Source organism: Choristoneura fumiferana, chromosome 29, assembly GCF_025370935.1.
Source record: "Choristoneura fumiferana chromosome 29, NRCan_CFum_1, whole genome shotgun sequence".
Taxonomy (NCBI): Eukaryota; Metazoa; Arthropoda; class Insecta; order Lepidoptera; family Tortricidae; genus Choristoneura; species Choristoneura fumiferana.
In genome coordinates, this window is record NC_133500.1 from 12,095,873 (window position 1) to 12,115,937 (window position 20,065).

At 36.6% G+C, this 20,065-nt stretch overlaps 1 protein-coding gene across 1 annotated transcript; it reads right to left on the bottom strand.

Annotated features, from left to right (window-relative positions):
- Nucleotides 1-9,900: 9,900 nt before the first annotated feature.
- On the bottom strand, nt 9,901-10,953 carry LOC141444225 (leukocyte surface antigen CD53-like). The gene has a single exon (XM_074109705.1). It carries the CDS (start codon nt 10,877-10,879, stop codon nt 10,124-10,126), a length of 756 nt encoding a protein of 251 aa, XP_073965806.1. The 5' UTR covers nt 10,880-10,953; the 3' UTR covers nt 9,901-10,123.
- Between the last annotated feature and the right edge of the window lie 9,112 nt (nt 10,954-20,065).

The window sequence follows — 20,065 nt, forward strand, 5'->3', positions numbered from 1 at the left end:
GAGTAATTACATATATTATAAAGTAGTAGTACAAGTACAATTTTGCTCGCGACTGTGTCAGTAAGGAATTCGGTCGTTGCGCGCTTTTTTCCGGCATAAAATTTATCCTAAGTCCTTCAGGACCTTAAACTAATCTATATATTCCTTCCGTCTAAATCAGTTCAGCAGACGAATATAGTTAATTTCGCTTTGATGACATTTGTATGAATATGTTGCATCCAACAAGGAATAAATTCGACTTTGTTCATGTATCCAACGGTCGCCAGCTATTACAAGAGAGGAAACAGTAACTAACATTTAAATTATAATTATAACTTTAAAAATAAAGTTGTGTTAAATACTTGTTATGTATAGATATCATTTAACAATATTGTAAATCTGTTTAAAAAAATATACCTCGTTGAGTTTCTTGCCGGATTCTTCTCAACAGAGGTTTTTCCGAACCGGTGGTAGATTTTTTTTTGACATTCATAAGTGCTTGTTTTAGCCTAAATTGAATAAAGATATTTTGACTTTGACTTTACATACAAAAAAATATGTAAAACTAAAAATATAAATATAAAAAAAACTAAAACTCGAATTGCGTATTCGAAAGACCCCTCTTAGGCAAGATTCGGAAGATGATGACAGCATTCCCTCTTTGAATTACTAAGCTAAAAGAATATATCATCATCATGTCAGCCGAAAGACGTCCACTGCTGGACATAGGCCTCCCCCAAGGCTCTCCACTCAGACTTTGTGCTTTCCGCATCCACCGCGATCCCGCGATCTTAACCAGGTCGTCTCTCCATCTCGTTGGAGGCCTACCGACAGCTCGTCTCCCGATCCGCGGACGCCATTCGAGAACCTTCTGACCCCATCGGTCATCAGTCCTGCGACTGTAACTTGTTCGCAATTCTTCGGGCTATGTCGGTTACCTTAGTTCTACTGCGAATATCATCATTTCAGGTTCTATCCCGCAGAGAAAACCCGAGCATAGACCTCTCCATAGCCCTTTGAGTGACTTTGAGCTTCCTCATGAGGCCCATCGTTAGCGCCCACGTCTCAGATCCGTAAGTCATCTCTGGCAACACACACTGGTCAAATACATTTGACTTCAAACACTGCAGTAATAAAAAAATATACATTACATTTAATTTTTTATTATTCTGGGTGTTCGAAGAACTGATCGAATCAGAAACACGATACTGCGCTCTAAAACTCGTATCACAGATGTGGGTGCCAACACCGCCAAGCTGAAGTGGGACTGGGCCGGACATGTCTGCCGCATGCACCCGGACCGATGGGCACGGATCGTAACCGAATGGGATCCGAGGGATGGGCATAGGAGCAGAGGCAGACCCAAGAGGAGATGGCGGGACGACCTGAGCGCTTTTCAGCTCGATTGGCAGGTTTATGCCCAGGACAGGGAAGAGTGGCGGAGGAAAGGGGAGGCCTTTGCCCAGCAGTGGGACATAATACAGGCTACATAAAAAAAAACATTTTAATTTTCATACAATTAAATAAAAGGTGCACATACAGACAATTATGTATTTGTTCCATTATCCTTTTAAAAGTTATATGTAATTAGATACATACGTACTCTTTTGTACAGGTAGATATAATTGAATGCCCTTACATCCGCGGCAGTCAGTGTAAGTACCAACACAGCATGTGTTATAATTGTTACAGAGTAATTAGAGTTGTTATCATCACCTCAAACAAGGTCAAGCCCAAAACACCATTAGATGCGCCAAAATACTCCCATTAACATCACACCATGTAATAATAGGATCTGATACGTCTCATGTTTTTAGCTGCGTGATTTTCGCATAATTTTTGAAAGTCATAATTATGTTTGTCATAATGCTCGTTAAACATAATTTATTTTTCGCATAAATGGTTTTTTTTTTAATTCTGAACAAATTAAAGGATTTAGTAATATAATGTAACCAATTAACAAAAGTTGAGAAACCCCAGACTTGCCATTTTAAAGTCTAATTTATCTCAAAATCTGCTGAACCGACCACAAGGAAACGCGCTCTTATACGTTTGAGACCTACGATGCCAGACAGACAAGACGGACAGACAGATATTGGCATCAAACTGTGTTATAAGTTTGCGTTTTTAGGGTTCCGGAGCCAAAATGGCAAAAACGGAACATGTCTGTATGTCTGTCTGTCTGTCTGTCCGTCCGCGGCTTTGCTCAGGGACTATCAATGCTAGAAAGCTGTAATTTTGCACGGCTATATATATAAACTATGCCGACAAAATAATACAATAAAAAATTTAAATTAATTTTTTTTTAGGGTACATACCTCCCATAGACGTAAAGTGGGGGTGATTTTTTTTTCTCATCAAACCCTATAGTGTGGGGTATCGTTGGATAGGTCTTTTAAAACCATTAGGGGTTTGCTAAGACGATTTTTCGATTCAGTGATTTTTTGCGAAATATTCAACTTAAAAGTGGAAATTTTTTAAAGATTTTTTAATGGTAGTAAGTATATCAAAGTTTCAAGGGAAACTATAACGGCTAAGTTTGCTTGAGAATTATTAGTAGTTTAAGAGTAAATAAGGTATAAAATATACATAAGCTTGGAAGATTCCGTATAAAATACGAAATCCTTAGAAAAATATTACTTATTTTTTTCGTAATGGCTACGGTACCCTATTTTAGGCGTGTCCGACACGCTCTTGGCCGGTTTTTTATTTTATTTGAAAGCAGGTTTTCTAGCGATGGTTTTTAGACATGTTTCATCAAAATCGGTTTAGCCGTTTTTTCAGATATAAACTTTGAATTGACAATGTCAGGGGTTTTTATGTAAGGGGTTAAAACGAGTTATGACAAACATTACACTATGACAAATATTAAATTATGACTTTTAACTATTATGGCAACCAATAAGGACCCCATGTTTTTATATGTTTTTGCATGTTGAGGCTTGCTCTTCTAACCACGCGCAAACGTAGCTTTATTGTACGTGTGGTCACCGATAAGAAGTAATTGGCTGTAATTCATATACGGACTTCCGCAAAGTAAAGGCCTCTGTCCATTAGTCATACTGGGGCCGTAACCGTCCCAACGCAGGGTGACACTTTTTCCCGGGATAATACCGGGATGGAAATACCGACCCTGTTTTTCGTGTACACGCCCATAGAAGCTCCTGTCAGTTTCTATGGGCGTGTACACAAAAATCAGTGCCGGTATTTCCATGTCGGTGTTATCCGGGCCGGTAAAGAGTGTCACCCCCAACGCAAACGCAACAAATACTGGCGCATGGGTCGTCAATTGGTTGTGAAGCGCCGGCGTTAAAATATCCCCATCCTCTTCTTCCGTGAACGCCGTAGAAATCTGAGGGATCAAGGTGTGACCAAACTGCTGCTTAAAAAACGGTGACGGTACGGAATCGCAGTGACGCATCGTATGCGCACCGTTTTTTTGCATGCTTTCCACACCGCTGCTTATAATACGCAAACGGTGCGGAATCGCAGGGACGTGCCGTAAACGTCACGACTTTTGTTCGGTAAAGACCTGAAGTTTACGACAAGTCACTGCGATTCCGTATTCTAAACAGCGGTGTGGAGAGCATGCGATAAAAACGGTGCGCATACGGTGCGTCACTGCGATTCCGTGCCGTCACCGTTTTTTGCAGCGGTTTGGTCGTACCTTTATACTAGAACTACTAGAAGATGGGCAGCAGCGTGCAGTCTTCTTGGCAACATTACAGCCTATACTGCGCTCGCCAACATCAAGCAGGTTGCACACCAAGCGTGGTGAGCTTGGCAACTCATGATGATGATCAACTGGAGGTTACCGAGGAATTCGGGGAGGCTTATGTCCAACAGTGGCTGCCCTAAGATTATGTTGATGATTGTAACCAATTTTCTCTTTTCTTTTCTCAAAAATGTCCGTAAAACTCTACATTATTCTATACATATCAGAAAGCTAAGTGCATAGTTTATGGTCAGCGAGAAATAAAAAAGTTAAAAATATTTGCGCGCTCTGTGTGTGTCAGTGTGTCTTTGTATCTCTGTGTGTATCTGTCTGTATGTCTGTGGCACCGTAGCTCAAAACGGGTGGACCAATTTGAATGCGGTTTTTTTTTATTTGAAAGCAGGTTTTTAGCAATAGTTCTTAGATATGTTTCATCAAAATCGGTCCAGCCGTTTTTGAGATATTGAACTTTGAAATGACAAAGTCGGGGATTTTCCAACTTTTTGTTGGTTAGGTTATTACAAGTCATAATGATTCTGGTCTTAGTATTGTACGGTCTAGTGGACAGAGACCCTAACGTCTGATTCAATTAATAACAACACGCTAGTAGTATGAGATCCCACTGTAAAATTCTGTACTTCTGTTATTTATGATTTATTTCAAACAAAAGATGTTCTCAAGTGCGCTGCACCACGTATCTCCCAATCAACATATTCGAAAACATCAAGTGTTTTAATGTAAATGTCCGAGTGCTCGACACGCTAATGCCCAATAGCCGACACCCTGCTGTCATCGGTTTACTATCATTTGGTAAACGACGTTTAACTAATGATCACAACCATTTCATATCACAAACTGCTCATAATTAACACAAATGATCATTTGATTTAATTTACTTTTAACAAACTTGTCACTTTACGAACACATCATATGACAAATCATCATTTGAAAAATGTCCATTACCCAAACAACTCATTTTTCAAACTAGGCATTTTACAAAACATCAATTAATAAATGATTATTTGATAAACTAGTTATAAATTGGTAGGATTTGGTTCTCGTGGCTCGTTTTTGTTTCGCATTCCTTAAGGTCGCTGTTCTTACCTAACCAATTACACTTATAGGTACCGGCAGTAGTTAGTTTTCTATGGATCGCAGTTCAAGCCTAATCCACTGTACTGGCATCAGTACCCTTAGTGTATTTTGTAACCGAATGACAATTTGTATGGAAACACGAACATCGCAAACGTTCCGCTAGAGGGCGCTGTTCGTGTTTCCATATAAATTGAGATTTTAGCGCAAACGCGATCGAGACGTATTTTGTAACCGAAAACTTACACTAAGGGCACAGTTCGTTTTTACTTAAGGGCATAGTTCTAACCAAACCTAACCTAACCTAACCTCTTAATAAAGTTAACCTGAGCTACTGGTACCTCTAAATTATTCTTAATAAAGTGTTTATCAAATGATACATTTTATTAAAGTTATTTGCCAAACGTTGATTTGACAAACGTGGTTTTGCCAAATGACGAAAATAATTAATGAATAGTTTAAATAATTTATTGAATAATTTATTTATTTTAGTTCAATGAATAGTTTGCCAAATAATGATTTGTTATATGATGGTTTGTCAAATAAAGAGTTTGTGCAATGATCAATTTGTGAAATGTGGTGTTATAAAACGAATAACTTGTGAAATAAAAGTTTGCGAAACGTTGTTTGTTAAATGAATATTTGTTGAAACGTTTGTTGCCAAATGATTGGATACCGCTGTTATCTCTATTGCTAATGACATAAGATTAAAGATGCCAACTATTGGGACAACAGAAGGGCTACTACGAAACTCCAACCTCGAAGCTCGTGTCGTGCGCTCCCTCCGATACTTACACTATTTAATACAAGAGCGGAATACGGTACGATACGAACTTCGAGTTTCGAGTTTCGTAGTAGCCCTGCAGTGACGAGCACTCACTAATATTTCGCAACCTGATTCATTTCGCAACTGTTTAATATTTCTGAAACTGTAAATATTTCAGTATTTTTATAAAACTAACCTAACCTAACCTAATGCTACACAATGGCCCTGAAATAAATCCTGTCAGGTCAGCTTTACCAAATGATGATTTTCAAGAGCAAATGCACGAGTTACTACTAAATATATCGATATTACCATATGTGTCTATACAATATTTGAAGAGTTCCCTCGATTTCCTTAGGATCCAATCATCATAATATATCCTGATTTGGTACAAGGGACCTAATTGAAAGGATTCCTGGACGAACGAAAAAAAAATACAACCGAATTGATAACCTACTCCTTTTCTTGAAGTCGGGTAAAAAGAACTACGTGCATAATTTTATAGTGAGCTCTTGGTCTATAAAGTCAATTGAGGATGGATTCTCTTCGAAATGAACGTCTTGCTTTTGTTTAAACGAGCAAGTGATAAGGAGGCTTTGTTTAATGCTAACAAGGTCAATGATCCCTATGAATGTTATCTTTTTATCATAAATCACGATAATACGTAATATTTACATAACCCGTGTCTTAAGAGTCGCCGGTACGCTCGCCGCTGATCGCATTTTCATGCAAAAGTAGTTTCGTTCTAATTTATAAACAACACACTGAAACAAAGATAAAACTTTGCGACTATAACGGGAGCAGCTGTTTTGATGCTTATAATTAGTTTTCGTTCATATTCAATGTAATTTAAAGTTTTGTATGAGAAATAGAAATTCGTTATTGTTTTTTTTTTCGTTACATTTTATTTTAACCAAACCTAATTATAAGCATCGTAATGGCTGCTCCCATTATAGTTGCTAAGTTGCGTTTTGATCTGTAGTGCTGCTTGTTAATTAGAACGGAACTACTGCGTACTGGGGACTCTTAAGCCGTGTTGGCCTAGTGGTTTGCCTCCAGAGGATCGTGGGTTCAAACCCCGGCTCGCACCTCTGAGTTTTTCGAAATCTATGTGTGAAATTACATTTGAAATTTACTACGAGCTTCATGGTAATGGAAAACATCGTGAGGAAACCTGCACACACGTGCAAAGCAATTCAATGGTGCGTGTGAAGTTCCCATTCCGCACTGGGCCCGCGTGGGAACTACGGCCTAAGCCATTTGCGTGCGTACAACAGTAGCATGTATGTTTCATCAGATAAGCATTTTCTAAGCGCTGATTCATTCATAGAAAACCGGTTTAATAGTTACTTCTATAAAAGCAGGGGTCGCGAATGACGGTATTATGCGTCACGCCATGGTTAACCATGAAGTCATCGACGACAAATTCTATTCGCTCACGGCTTCCCTTGCATCAAATTTGGGGTACCCAACGCATAATTATGTACTTTCTGCGATCTGTTTTTTTGTGTTATGATTAATTTTTCGGAGAATTTTTTGTAACTACAGATACAAAGATATTTGCATGTCGAGCTGTCGGCTAAATCCTGTGACGTAATTTAATTACTATAAGGTCTTGTTAACGTACTCTAGCAAATAAAGATTTCGATACTTACTCATGCAGACAGACGTTGTTTTAGACAGATGGTGCAATTTTTCGAATTCAAAAATCAAACCAATCATAATTCATACAAACTTCGAATCCCCGTTTCACCCCATCCAGGGGTGAAATTTTAGAAAACGTTCAAAAATGTATCTTTCCTCTAATTGTTAGCTTAAAAGCAAAGTGTTATGCCTCTAGCTTAAAAAATTACAGGCTTCCATACAAAGTTTTAACCTCCTTTTTACCCCCTGAAGGATTGAATTTCGTGAAACCCTTTCTTATTCCTTCTTTACGATTTTAAAACAACACATTTGAAATAAGTCAGCTTTCTGGGTCCAAAGGTTTAATTAAAAAAATATATTTAGTAAAAGACATTTTATTTCGAAGTTCTAGTAGCATTTAATCAGTCATTACCTATACACTCAAAACGAATAAAAATGGGTCGGATTCTTGTAATTCTCTAAGGAATTCGACCAGATTTCATTGATATCACCTATATTTTCATTTATATTTACATTAATGTTTTTATTGCAAATACCTACTTAATAATGTCATTAAGTAAGCCTCTCAAAGCTAATACAAATTCCAAAACAAACGGAAAATACTGACAATTAATAAACAAATATAAAAACGCCACGTCACATTTTCATTAAAATTAAAAATAATTACATTTCTTAGAGGTAGAGAGAATGGATGAATAGAGACGATGCTCCAATAAATTGTTAAACATAATAATATTGCATTCATTCTTTAACAACTTAATTGTACTTAATTATTTACCTGTTTCTTAATTAATACATTTTGTCATAGAAAATCTAAACTAAGTAAATTATTATTAATTATTTATTTGTGCTGCATTAAATCAATTATCTCTTTATCATTAGCTCGTCATGATTAGAATATGAATCGTTAATTACTGGCAAACATTCAATAAGTGGCCAACTTATACTAAAATTAACTCTGGACAGTTATTATATTTATTTTTATCGTAAACTGGCTAGTTATTGATTGATTACAATCACTTTAAATAACGTTTTAGTAAACAAAAACACGTTTTTTGCCGTTATAACATAAATCTATAATAACTTGTCTCTACCCTATGGATAACAATAAATAGAACGTGTTGATAAAGGTACTTCTCACTTATTTACAAAACCTCATACCAAACGAAACCAAACAAAAAACTTTTTTTTCATCTAATCGAATATTCCTGAAATAGTTATTTGTGCAACAAGAGAGCAAAGTTGTTTTTTGTTGCGAGTTTTGATTTTGAATCCCGAGTAAGCGAAGGATTCTATAATTGAATCACGAGCGTTAGCGAGTGATTCTAGGTTAGAATCCTGAGATCAGCAAGGGATTGAAATACACGAAATGCAAAAAGACTTTGGTCTCGTGTGACACATACAATTTTTCACCTCAGCAGCGAGAACATAATTTAAATGTAACATAAGAATAAAACCACATATACCTACCTGTTTACAAAACAAACATTTTTTTTTAAATAGAATCCGATTATTATCAAATATAATAATTACATTTAAAACCATAAAAACAGTCCAGTAGCTACAATACAAATCGCATACTCATAACATGCAATCTTAACTTCTTGTACTAATGTCACACTTATTTTTTAATACTGCAAAAAGCCTCATCTCGGGGTAATTGAAAAGGTTGAACAATTAAACCTTTAAATATGATTTTTATTAAGATTTCTATTACATAAACATAAATAGATTTGTTAAAAAATCATTTAATTTAACACATAATAATTATACTGTAGAGGCCGTATACGGAATTCTTTTATAAAAAAAAAACAAGAGAAGCGGCTTTCGTGCAACGAGGTTGCATACTTTATTAAAAGATCGGGAAAATTTACATTTTGGAAATATTTCGATATATTTTTAATACCAAAAATTTAATTTAAGTTTGTAATCGACAAATTTGATCCTATCTCTTGCTTTTTTCGAGTTGAAGTGAAATGACAGATCAAAGTAAAGTTCAAATATTTGGAATTCAGTGAGTAGACCCAACACTGTACTCAGCATTTAAAAAAAAATAATTAAAAAGTTACTTTGTCTCACGGAGTGAGCAAAATGCGATTTTGCTCACTGATTTCTCATAGCAAAACCTGCCTGTTTGAGGTGCTGAGGTGAAAAGGGTCTTTACTCTCTTTCCAGAGAGTGGAGATACATTGTATAGTAGGTATACAATGTATACAGTCTGTTGATAAAATAATTCAATTCAAAACTAGTTCTATATCAACTGGTATTATGTAATGGGAACGCTATTCAATTGATTCGTCCTTTATACAGGCTAGCGTAACAAACAAACGGTCGTATTTTTGTCTATTACATCAATTAGTTACACGAACTGACCTTGCAAATTCGTTTTGTGTTCAGCACCCGCCAGTTCAGATATTACAATTCCATTTTTTTTACAATATTTAAAAACATCATGCTGCCAATATATTTAAAATTGTAACTTTATTATTCTTATTAATAAAATTATTAATCATTAAAGATTAGTAAAGTATTCAATAAGCTTAATTTCCAATGATTTGTCATAAGTAAACGTTTAATTTACTGACAATTTAATTACTGTCATGGCAATGCTAAAATAAAATGGCGGACGTTTCGTTATTATATAAATAATTTAACACAAAGCACGTTTTGTCACGAGTTAAATTATAATCAATGAGTTCACCTATTGAATTTCAATCAATTTAATCAATAGTAATGAACACTGCACTGTACATGCAATGGCATTTCTTTGGTGTTAAATATCACTATACTAAACTAATTATTAAAAACCATCCCACTCTACAAAAGTATTACCTTCAATAACACTCCTTAGAGCTCTTGGGCTTCTATTAAAGCTTTCACCACAAAAGACTTGTCCAAATAAATCACATAACACTGAACACCATGATTTACAAGAGTCCTTTCTTCGTTTCTATGTCTGTCGCCTCGTAGACGGCTGGTCTCCTCTTCCTGATTCCCATCGATAAAGAAGCTATAAGACTCAGGAGCCCAAAGAATGCGGAGAGAGCTGCCGTTGCTCCCAAAGCTTTAAGGGCAATGCTTGAGTAAGAAACGCCAACCGGAGCACAACCATGCCTTTCGTTCGCTGTCTTAGACGTATACTCGCACACTTGCGTAGATTCAATGTCGAATCCGCAGCAAGAGTTAGGCAGAGATTTCCGGCTTCCCTTGTAGTCTGAAGATCCATCGACACCACAGCATTGCAACCAGCTTTCTACGCTTGAGAATGATTCGGACACGCCAGTATTAGTCTTTGCTTCAGAGAATCCATCGTACAGCGCGTCTTTCAAAAACTTGTGGCTCTCATCTGAGTCAGCGTATACCAAAGCAAGTACACAAGATGCTATCACAGTTCCGATGGTCATCAGGGTAAACAACGCGTGCATGATGGTAAATCCTTGGTTCTTCTTCGCGGCACTGCAGCATCCACAGCAGCAAACAAACATGACGAAGAGACCACTGAAGCCGAAGACAAACGGCAGAATCTGGGGCCAGTACAGCTTGAAGTCTAGCAGATAGTGATTGCTGTTTCGCAAACTTGTGAACATGCACACGTATATGTAAAACCCTATGCCTTCGAGGAGTAGTAGGACGCCGAAGAGCGCGTACACCACGTTTAAAATGTAAAGTATCACTTTCGACATTTTGAAAATTAATTAACACTTTAGGAATAAAGGAGTGGTCTGTGTGGAGACTCACAATGAAATGGCATGTGTAGTGTAGTACTGCCGCGGTTTTATTAACGATCGCTTCCTGCGTGACTCACGCGGGGTGAGCTGAGCCGATGCTGCCAATTATTTTGTCAACGCTCATCAATGGCGGTGACCGCGAAGTCAATTTTACAAAACTTATGGCTCTAGACCAAAATCGCAATTGACCCACTTATTGAGGAAGCAGATGGACTGCAATTGTTGGTTGGAACGAAAATAGATGTTTTAATTACTAAGGTACGTAACTTTTTTAAGAAAATTGTTATTGTTCATTTAAAATGTCAAATATAAACATATAAGGGGATTCAACATTCAGAGTTTTGACTCAATAATAACAAACAAAATTAATTAAGAGAAACCGGACAATTCTTAATAGGTATATTCATCTCGTGACCATTTTCAAGTTTCCACTTTTTCGTAGTTAAGTAGTATTACATTCGCCTGCAAGAAGTTCGCTTCATCTTTCTTTATACCTACGAACTGCTAAGGAATTAAATTCACATCCATTCGTCTATATTTCCAGACATAACTTAGGGCTCTCTAATGCTGTTACTAAAGCAGTGACATGCTTTGGCCTCATCTGCGCTTTTGACCAGGAGAGGGTTCAGTCAGGGGCCAGCTATGTAAAACAAATTACAAAAATAGTGTTTCAAAATAACTTCAACCACCGCTGATACGAGTACCTACTTGATCTTGTTTACACCTCGTTATCCTTGTCGTGAGGCCATTTTGAATCAGTTATATGTATTTATCTCCACCCCCCGCCGCCACGCGCCGCACGCGTCTGCAGCATTTAGAGGTAGTTTCCGTTATGCAGCTACAAAGTGCTGGAACAATATTCCTCCTCCAATAAGGAACCTGCAAAACGTCCATTCTTTAAAACCAAATTAAAGAAGTTTCTTTATGAGCACCAGAAAGACCAGGAAGCTTTGAGGCATGATACAAGTTGTATTTAATTATAATTTAAACACTTACAATATTGGAGCGTCCCATCCCTCGGTTTGTTTTGCTATTTTTGAAGTAAATGTAATATTTTTGTGGCCTGTATTACTCTGTTAGTTTTAATTCACAAATTAAGCTCTCTTATTCTTTAAGCCTGTTCGTAGCTCTTATTCGTATCGTTTTAACTTAAATTTCTATCAACATTGTTATTATTATTGTTCCCCTTGGCGATCAACATTGTTCGCGTTGTCTGCTGATGCCATAATTGTAATTGTCATATGTCAATGTCAAATTATTCTTATCTTTTTCATTACACTGTTGCCATGATAATGTGGGCTATACAGCCAACTTATATTTTAGTCTCGTAGCTATTTTTGTATTTGTTTTGTTTTGTGTGACTTTCCGTAATTTCACTCTCCTGTGGCCCGGCGGAAGACCAGTGCTGGTTTTCAACCAGCGATATGCTGAGCCGGGACCTTTTTATAGCGGCAACACTTCTTTTTGTTATATTTACTAATTTATGTTTCATTGCTGTTATAAATAAATTATTTTCTTTCTTTCTTCTTTCTTATCTCTCCATTCATGACATGTCCAGTAAACCAGTGAATTCCCACCGTGGTAGGTTTTCCCTGACCATTTACTATAGTCACAACACAAGTGTACTCCAGTTATGAATGAAATTACATCATGTTAATTCATTCATAAAACATCGAAGCATGAAGTTACACGCTGTACGTTTCACCAGCAAAAATATCAAGGAAATAATGATAAATTAAACAATGAATAATTTGTGTAAGTGTAAGTTTTGAATAGCTATTCAATTGTATTGTATTGTAACTCTTTATTGCACATAAAACATATGAAAATTACAATTAACGAGAAAAAGAGCATAGAGAGATTTTCAAAGGCGAACTCATCCCTTAAAAGGATCTCTTCCAGTTTACCTTTGAACGATTCATCGATTCAACAAGGAAAAACTGCCAGATTTTTGGGCACAATGCCATGTGGCCATTTTTACCCGTCTACCCGAAGGAGGGTTATGTTTTTCGAGCGTATGTATGTATGTGGGTATGTATGTCCATCTCTTTGGTCCTCGCTGCAGCCTAAACGGCTAAACAGATTTTAACATATGAGGTATCATTGGATTCCTCATAACTGTCGAAGTGACATAGGCTATATAATATTTCAATATGGCGTCTGCGAAAAAAAATATGGTGGAGGAATGAAAACAAAATTTTTGTATTGTAATAATATGGGTATCAAATGAAAGCTAATAATTAGCCCATTCTAAATTATATATATGGGTTACAATACTTTTAATCTACCGTTTTCACATGAATATCAAAAACATTAAATTAAAAAAATCAAAAACCCGACTGCCAAAACAAACAGGAAGAAAATTAAAAACTAAAAGGATGAAAATAAGTCTAGTGGTCTAGAACTCTGTCAAGAAGCTCATTTAAGGTTCAACAGTCGGGACCCATTACCAAGATCTTTTGAGCTGGTTACGATTTGAATGGGTCCCGACTGTTGAACCTTAAATGAGCTTCTTGACAGAGTTCTAGACCACTAGGCTTATTTTCTTCCTTTTAGTTTTGGCAGTCGGGTTTTTTGATTTTTTTAATTTAATGTTTTTTAAGTACATTTAATTTGGTTTAAAGAACAGTTTTAAGTTTAAATTTAATTTAGTTTCTTAATTGCCGTGAAGCAGCAGTGCTTGCATTGTTGTGTTTCGGCGTGGAGAGTAAGACAGGCGGTGAAATAACTGGTGCTTGAGCTATCCCATCTTAGGCAATACCCCTGGTGTTGCAGATGTTTATGGGCGGTGGTGATCTCTTACCATCTCAGGAGACCCACTTGCACTTGGACTGGGGCTGGACATATCTGTCGAATGAACCCAGATCGTTGGGCCAAAATTGTTACGGAATGGGTCCCTAGTGACGGATACCGTAATAGAGGCAGACCGAATAGGAGATGGAGGGACGACTTAGATGCCTATAATGTGGGATGGCGGGAGCTCGCCTTTGATAGGCAGGAGTGGAGCAAGAGGGGAGAGGCCTTTGCCCAGCAGTGGGGCACAAAAATAGGCTAAAAAAAAAAAAAACAAGGGACAATTTATTAGCATGAATTGGCCTAAATATTATCGAACTAAAAATTGGTAGCAATAAACATCTTAAATCCGACCCGAAAATAAATAGATTATAGAGATAAATTTAAGATCAATTTACTTTTATTCTGCTCAAGTATTGCAACCAACAAGGGCTTAAAATAACTGCGTTTCTGTCACCTGTTTGTTTACGACATAGCACGTCGTAGAGGCTAAAAGATTAATTAATTAACCCTAATTTACATTGTACGCCATGCTATCCTATTTTTAAACTCCGACACAAAAAGAGGGGTGTTATAAGTTTGACTACTATGTGTGTCTGTGTGGCACCATAGCTCTTAAACTGGTGGACCGGTTTTTTAATTGAAAGCAAGTTTTCTAGCGATGGTTCTTAGCCATGTTTTATCAAAATCGGTTCAGCTGTTTTTGAGATATTGAACTTTGAAGTGACAAAGTCAGGGGTTATCCAAACTTTTGTTGGTTAAGTTAGGTTTATGACCTATGGCCTCTCAAGTAAGGGTCGAAGGATCGAACCCGGGCATTCTAGTTAACTGAGATTTTCGAAATGAGTGCAATAGCAATTGATTTTTTTATCCTGAGCTTTTTGGGGAAGGAAAACATCGTAAAGAACCAATATGTGACACAACAAAGAATAAATATGTGATACGACTCTATTTTTAGGGCCACTATAGGGCATGTCAGTAATTTTTTCATGCTCTGCTATGTCAGATTTTAATGCAGGTGAATGTAAAGTACAAGCTCTCTCAATTTGACAGGAGGTAGCAGTGGGGTATCCGGAAATGCTGATGAGTTACATCAAGTGTCAGATGTTTTATTTTTGAGCCTATGCTTCGTTTTTTTTTTAAGAGACAAACAGTCATAGAGATAAATAAAAGCACATTAGATTGTGAGTTATAAACCAGACCTATAGTTTCCTTAATTAACAAAAGATAAACGTGGCTAGATAAATTTAGAACAGATGTAGTTAAAAAGATTTTTAGCATTAGAAAGAAGGCAAGCGATCTTGAAGTGTCTTTTTATTGAAAAGCACTCTTAAAAATAAGTCACAGCAAATATGTAGCAATTAGCAAGGACATAGGGTCATTTACATGCTTTTGGTATCATAAGTAATATTTACGGTTTTTTTAAACGTTTTTTAATACAGACTCGTCAAGATTGTTTACCTTCTTTGTAACGCTAAAAAAACAAAGTATAGCAGCTAGTATTATAAAAGTAGCTTTAGAAGTTGTAATACTTATTAGCTAAGTACACAACCCGCGGTAATCCAAGTACTTGAACCAAATACATCAATACGAGGAAAACATGATTCATTTTACTATCATTGGGTTCGTCAATGTTCTCGTACATTGAATGTCATGTTGTAATTATCATGTTTAGTACCAATTATTGTTGACACAAGTTCTTGCTCACAATTAAATAAACAATATTATAGTTTTTTTTTATTCGACTGGATGGCAAACGAGCAATTGGGTCTCCTGATGGTAAGAGATCACCACCGCCCATAAACACTGCAACACCAGGGGGATTGCAGATGCGTTGCCAACCAATATTGTTTCTTTATTGTTTAATATATGTATAAGTTATTGCTCACAATTAAATAAACAATATTAACTATATTATTGTTTATTTAATTGTGAGTAATAACTTATACAATATTAAACAATAAAAAAACAATATTAACTATAACATTGTTATTGCTCACAATTAAATAAACAATATTATAGTTAATTTGTAATAATTGTAATAAACAGTAATTAACGCACTTCAGTACCAATTATTGTTAACACAAGTTATTGCTCACAATTAAATAAACAATATTAACTATATAACTTGTGTTAACAATAATTGGTACTGAAGTGCGTTAATTACTGTTTATTACAATTGAGATAAGTAGGTTTCCAAACCCAGGTCTGTCATTGGTAGCTCGAAACTTGTCCCAAGAGTCGATTTTGCGTCTCCGCCACCGGTGCTTTTCGACGGAGTACTAATACCGTTTGCACATCAGGTCAAGAGCCTGGGTGTTATTTTCGACCGCACTCTCTCATGGTCTCCTCATGTGTGCGAGGTGAGCAGGAAGGTGTTTGCTGCGGTGGGATCTTTAAGACGGCTTCAGAATTTCCTAGCTTTTGCTACCAAGGTTGCGCTTGCTCAAACTTTACTGCACCCTATTTTCGACTATGCTGACATTTGTTATCCCGATCTCTTAGAAGAGCAGCTTAACAAACTTGAGCGAATTCAAAATCTATGCATTCGGTTTATATTTGGTCTACGTAAGTTCGATCATGTCTCTAATTTTCGATCACAGCTCAAGTGGCTCCCAATCCGCTGTAGTATGGCAATTGGCCACTTTCAGTGTTTAGCAGTAACACAATAGTTTACTGCTACATAAACGCATATTGCTTGTGTCAGCGACAATCATGATGTATATAATCTAAGGTTTACTTAATAAAGGGGTCTTGTTCTTGTTCTCTTTACGCACAACTACAGCTATCGTCTTATTGACCACCTCCCACATCTCCTTATATTACACCGCTTTCGCCGTAACTCTCACATTCTCCACCTTCTTTACGGCATCTCTTTAACCCTGCAACTCCTCGCTACCTCAAAGAGCAATTTAGATTAGATAATTATTATTAAGAGTAGGTCTTAAGCAAAATGTACGCATTGTGGGGTCAGATTATATTGGTCACTGATATTTACAGACAGGCTTAAAAAAATCAAGATTTTCAGACTTTTCTAGTTGTATAGGTATGTATAATAGCTACCTTCATATCAAATTTCAAGATTCTGACGCTTCTTTTTCGCGTCTGCTGCTTGCAAAACAGAATAAGGTAGATAAAGTCTAATAAAAACCACTTAAAACAATTAGTTTTTTTTTTTGAGAAAATGAAAAAAGCCTATGGTAGCATTTTTGATACCATATGGATCTAAGAGTTAAGGAAGCAAGGATGGAGTCCCTAAAGAACTTTTTTATTTTATCATTATTTGTTGAAGTTTATTTTCATGATTTGAATTTTACAGCGCATTAGTATCAACTGTAATGCAGTAAATTTTCATTGATGAAAAAATAAAAAAATACGACATAGATAAAAAGAGATAGTGATGACAATCGCGTGCCCCCGCGCATTAAACAACGATCGCCATCTCACCGTCTCTTTCTACCCTCGTCTTATACCATGTGCCAGACAGAAGTGTTGAAAACAATTGATTCCAAGTTAGATATTAAGCCTTTTGGTCTTCAGACCATCGACATTCAAGACAAGTCGATGATGCCACTAAATGTGGTCTTCAAAATCTTGCCACGTGCATAGCAACGTGCTGCGTTGCAGCTGCAGTTTGCACTCATATTATGGCTATCAGTAAACGTGCTCGTGTTTAAACTGCACGTGCGAAATTCCACCTTAATCAGTTAAACAATTTCTATTGGACAATAGTCATAGGAACAGATCAGCGTACTGGGATGGAACCTTTGTGCTACTGATGTCATGTTAACTTCTCATATATCTCTGCCGAAGATGTAGTGATATTGATTATGAAAAGTTCTAACTATAGTGACAATACAATAATTTGATAATGTTATATCCAGGATCGCCTCCACAGGATGGAACTCTTCAAAAGTTAATGGCATTGACTTGGAATTTGGTATGGAAATGTTGGGATGACAATGCAAGTACAAACACAACAAACAAAGCTTGTACAATCAGCAAAAAAGCTTGTATTAAAAATTAAATTTTCATCAAAAACTTATTAAGAAAAATATTACGTACAATCTTGTACATTTTTACATCATTCTTTCGTCTCATTTTAAGCCCGCTTTCATCCAAGAGTCACGTTTTCAGGCTAAAGACATTACTAAATCGAAATTTTCGCGATTACCGACCTAACCAATTATTTAATTATTTCATACCTTTACAATAGTTATTAGGTACGTGTCAGAATGCGCGTATTTTTTATGAATAAACGAGCTCAATTGACTTCCAAAGAAGGAAAATTTCAGGGCAGCCCCAATATTTGGTTATTTTAAGTTGAGGTTAACCTTAAGCGGGAAAATACGTTTAGGCTTAAATGCCTGTAAAAACTTGAATAAACTTTGATTAAAACTGTAGATCTGGGAATGTGAAAATGGAAAGAAAGAAATAAAAACAGACTCGCGCACCGAGGGTTCCGTACACATTTATAGGTATGTGAGTAAATTTTGTCAATTTAGAGTTACAAACTTACAATCATGATTTTGCAAGAAATAAGATTATATTTTTTTAGCTAATGTACACTGCTAATGCACATGTACACGGCGGTTTTTTACCAAGACTTAACATTTTTTTTTATAAAAAAATATAAATCTTTAATGTGCCGCCCTGTAAAGTTAGCGAAAATTAGTTACGATGATATTCCTTGCAAGTGTCGTTTTGTACTGATTTGTGGAATTTAATAAATAATATTTGTATTGTATATACAAACATACAAACGGTGCAAGTTGCATAAGAGCTTGTAATTGTTTTTATTGAAAGTTTAAATTAAATAAACTAGCAGGTAAATCGTTTCTTAATAAGCGCCATGTTTTTCTTTGGAACGGTTTCCGGTGTGCCGCCATGTTTAAATCTTGATAAGGCATGAATGAACTATGACGCACAGCCTCCGTTCACATCTCTCATGCGTACACGCAGTTGACTCACGGTTCTCGGGAAACCGGCGTATTTCCTTGGAATACACGCGGTGATTTTTACGTCATCTAATGTTTGGATTGCTTAATGTACAGTGGGGGTAGGAAAACCTTCGTCAGTTATTAAATTGATTCCTTTAGAAAGTCATAGACTCTAAGTACGTTTAGAAACCAAAGTACTAAGTAGACAGGTGCATATCAAATTATACTTACTTGACATGATAACAAGGGTCAAAATAGTATACACCTCTAACATATATCTAGTTTCATATCATTATATAACCTTTTTTATAAACAACTTCGTAAATCGTTTCAATCTAATAATGTTCTATTTAATTGTCAGTGTTTGTCAGTGCCAAGGTGTAGTAAAGTTGTAGGGTTGCTATCGGTGCCCTGATTATGTTTAGCAGGTTGACAGGTTGACGCAGTATGTCCTACTCAATCGGTAAAGCAGGTTAGCGCTCATACTGAGCAAAGGAAAATAGATCTTAGCGTGACGAACCTTTTTTTACTCCGACTGTACCTATGTGTGCATAAGGAGGCAGTATCGATTCTCATTATTCTCGCAATTGATAGTCATCATCATCATCATCAGCCAAAAGACGTCCACTGCTGGACAAAGGCTTCTCCCTTAAGTTACTGTTGCATACGCTCGTAACTAGCATGCTGATAAGCATGCTTATGAGCATGCCACTAATAAGCATGGACTGTTTACATTTGCTAGCAATTAGCGTGCTACTTTTGAGTATGCTCCTAAATAAGCATGCTCAAAACAAACACTCCGATACACATGCCTTTTGATAGCATGCTCCTGTCAGTTCAATGTCAGTGTTGCCACGGCAATTACCGTGTTCAGAGGCTTTCAGGCCAAACATCTCATAGTCAACGGCCTACGGCTGCAACCCTTTGGCCGTTACGGCTTTACGCAAATTCAACGGTAGTAAATTAATTTATTTATAACAAATCCACTTTTAGTAACTTTTTTTGCTTGCAACTGTCGTGGCCCTACCAATACTAGCATGCTCTCTAATAGCAGGGCCTGCTATTAGAGAGCATGCTACTAAAAAGCATGCCCGATAGGAGCATGTCCTGTTCACACATGCTAGTAGGTAGCATTTGCTCGATAGATTATATGTTACAACGGAGCCACTATTTGAATGCCTTTCAAAATTCCAACTCGTATAGAGTACATTAATAGCACTACACAACAACCATCTAGATATACAAAGCTCTAGATTGCTCTCATTCAAGGTCTCGTATACTGTATGAATGATGTATCTCTTCCGTATAGCCTAACAAACAATAATAAACTCCGACACAACATAATAAGCGCTATTTCTAAACAGGACAGCCATTTTACTATTGTGCACTCAACCATCGTAAGCTTGGA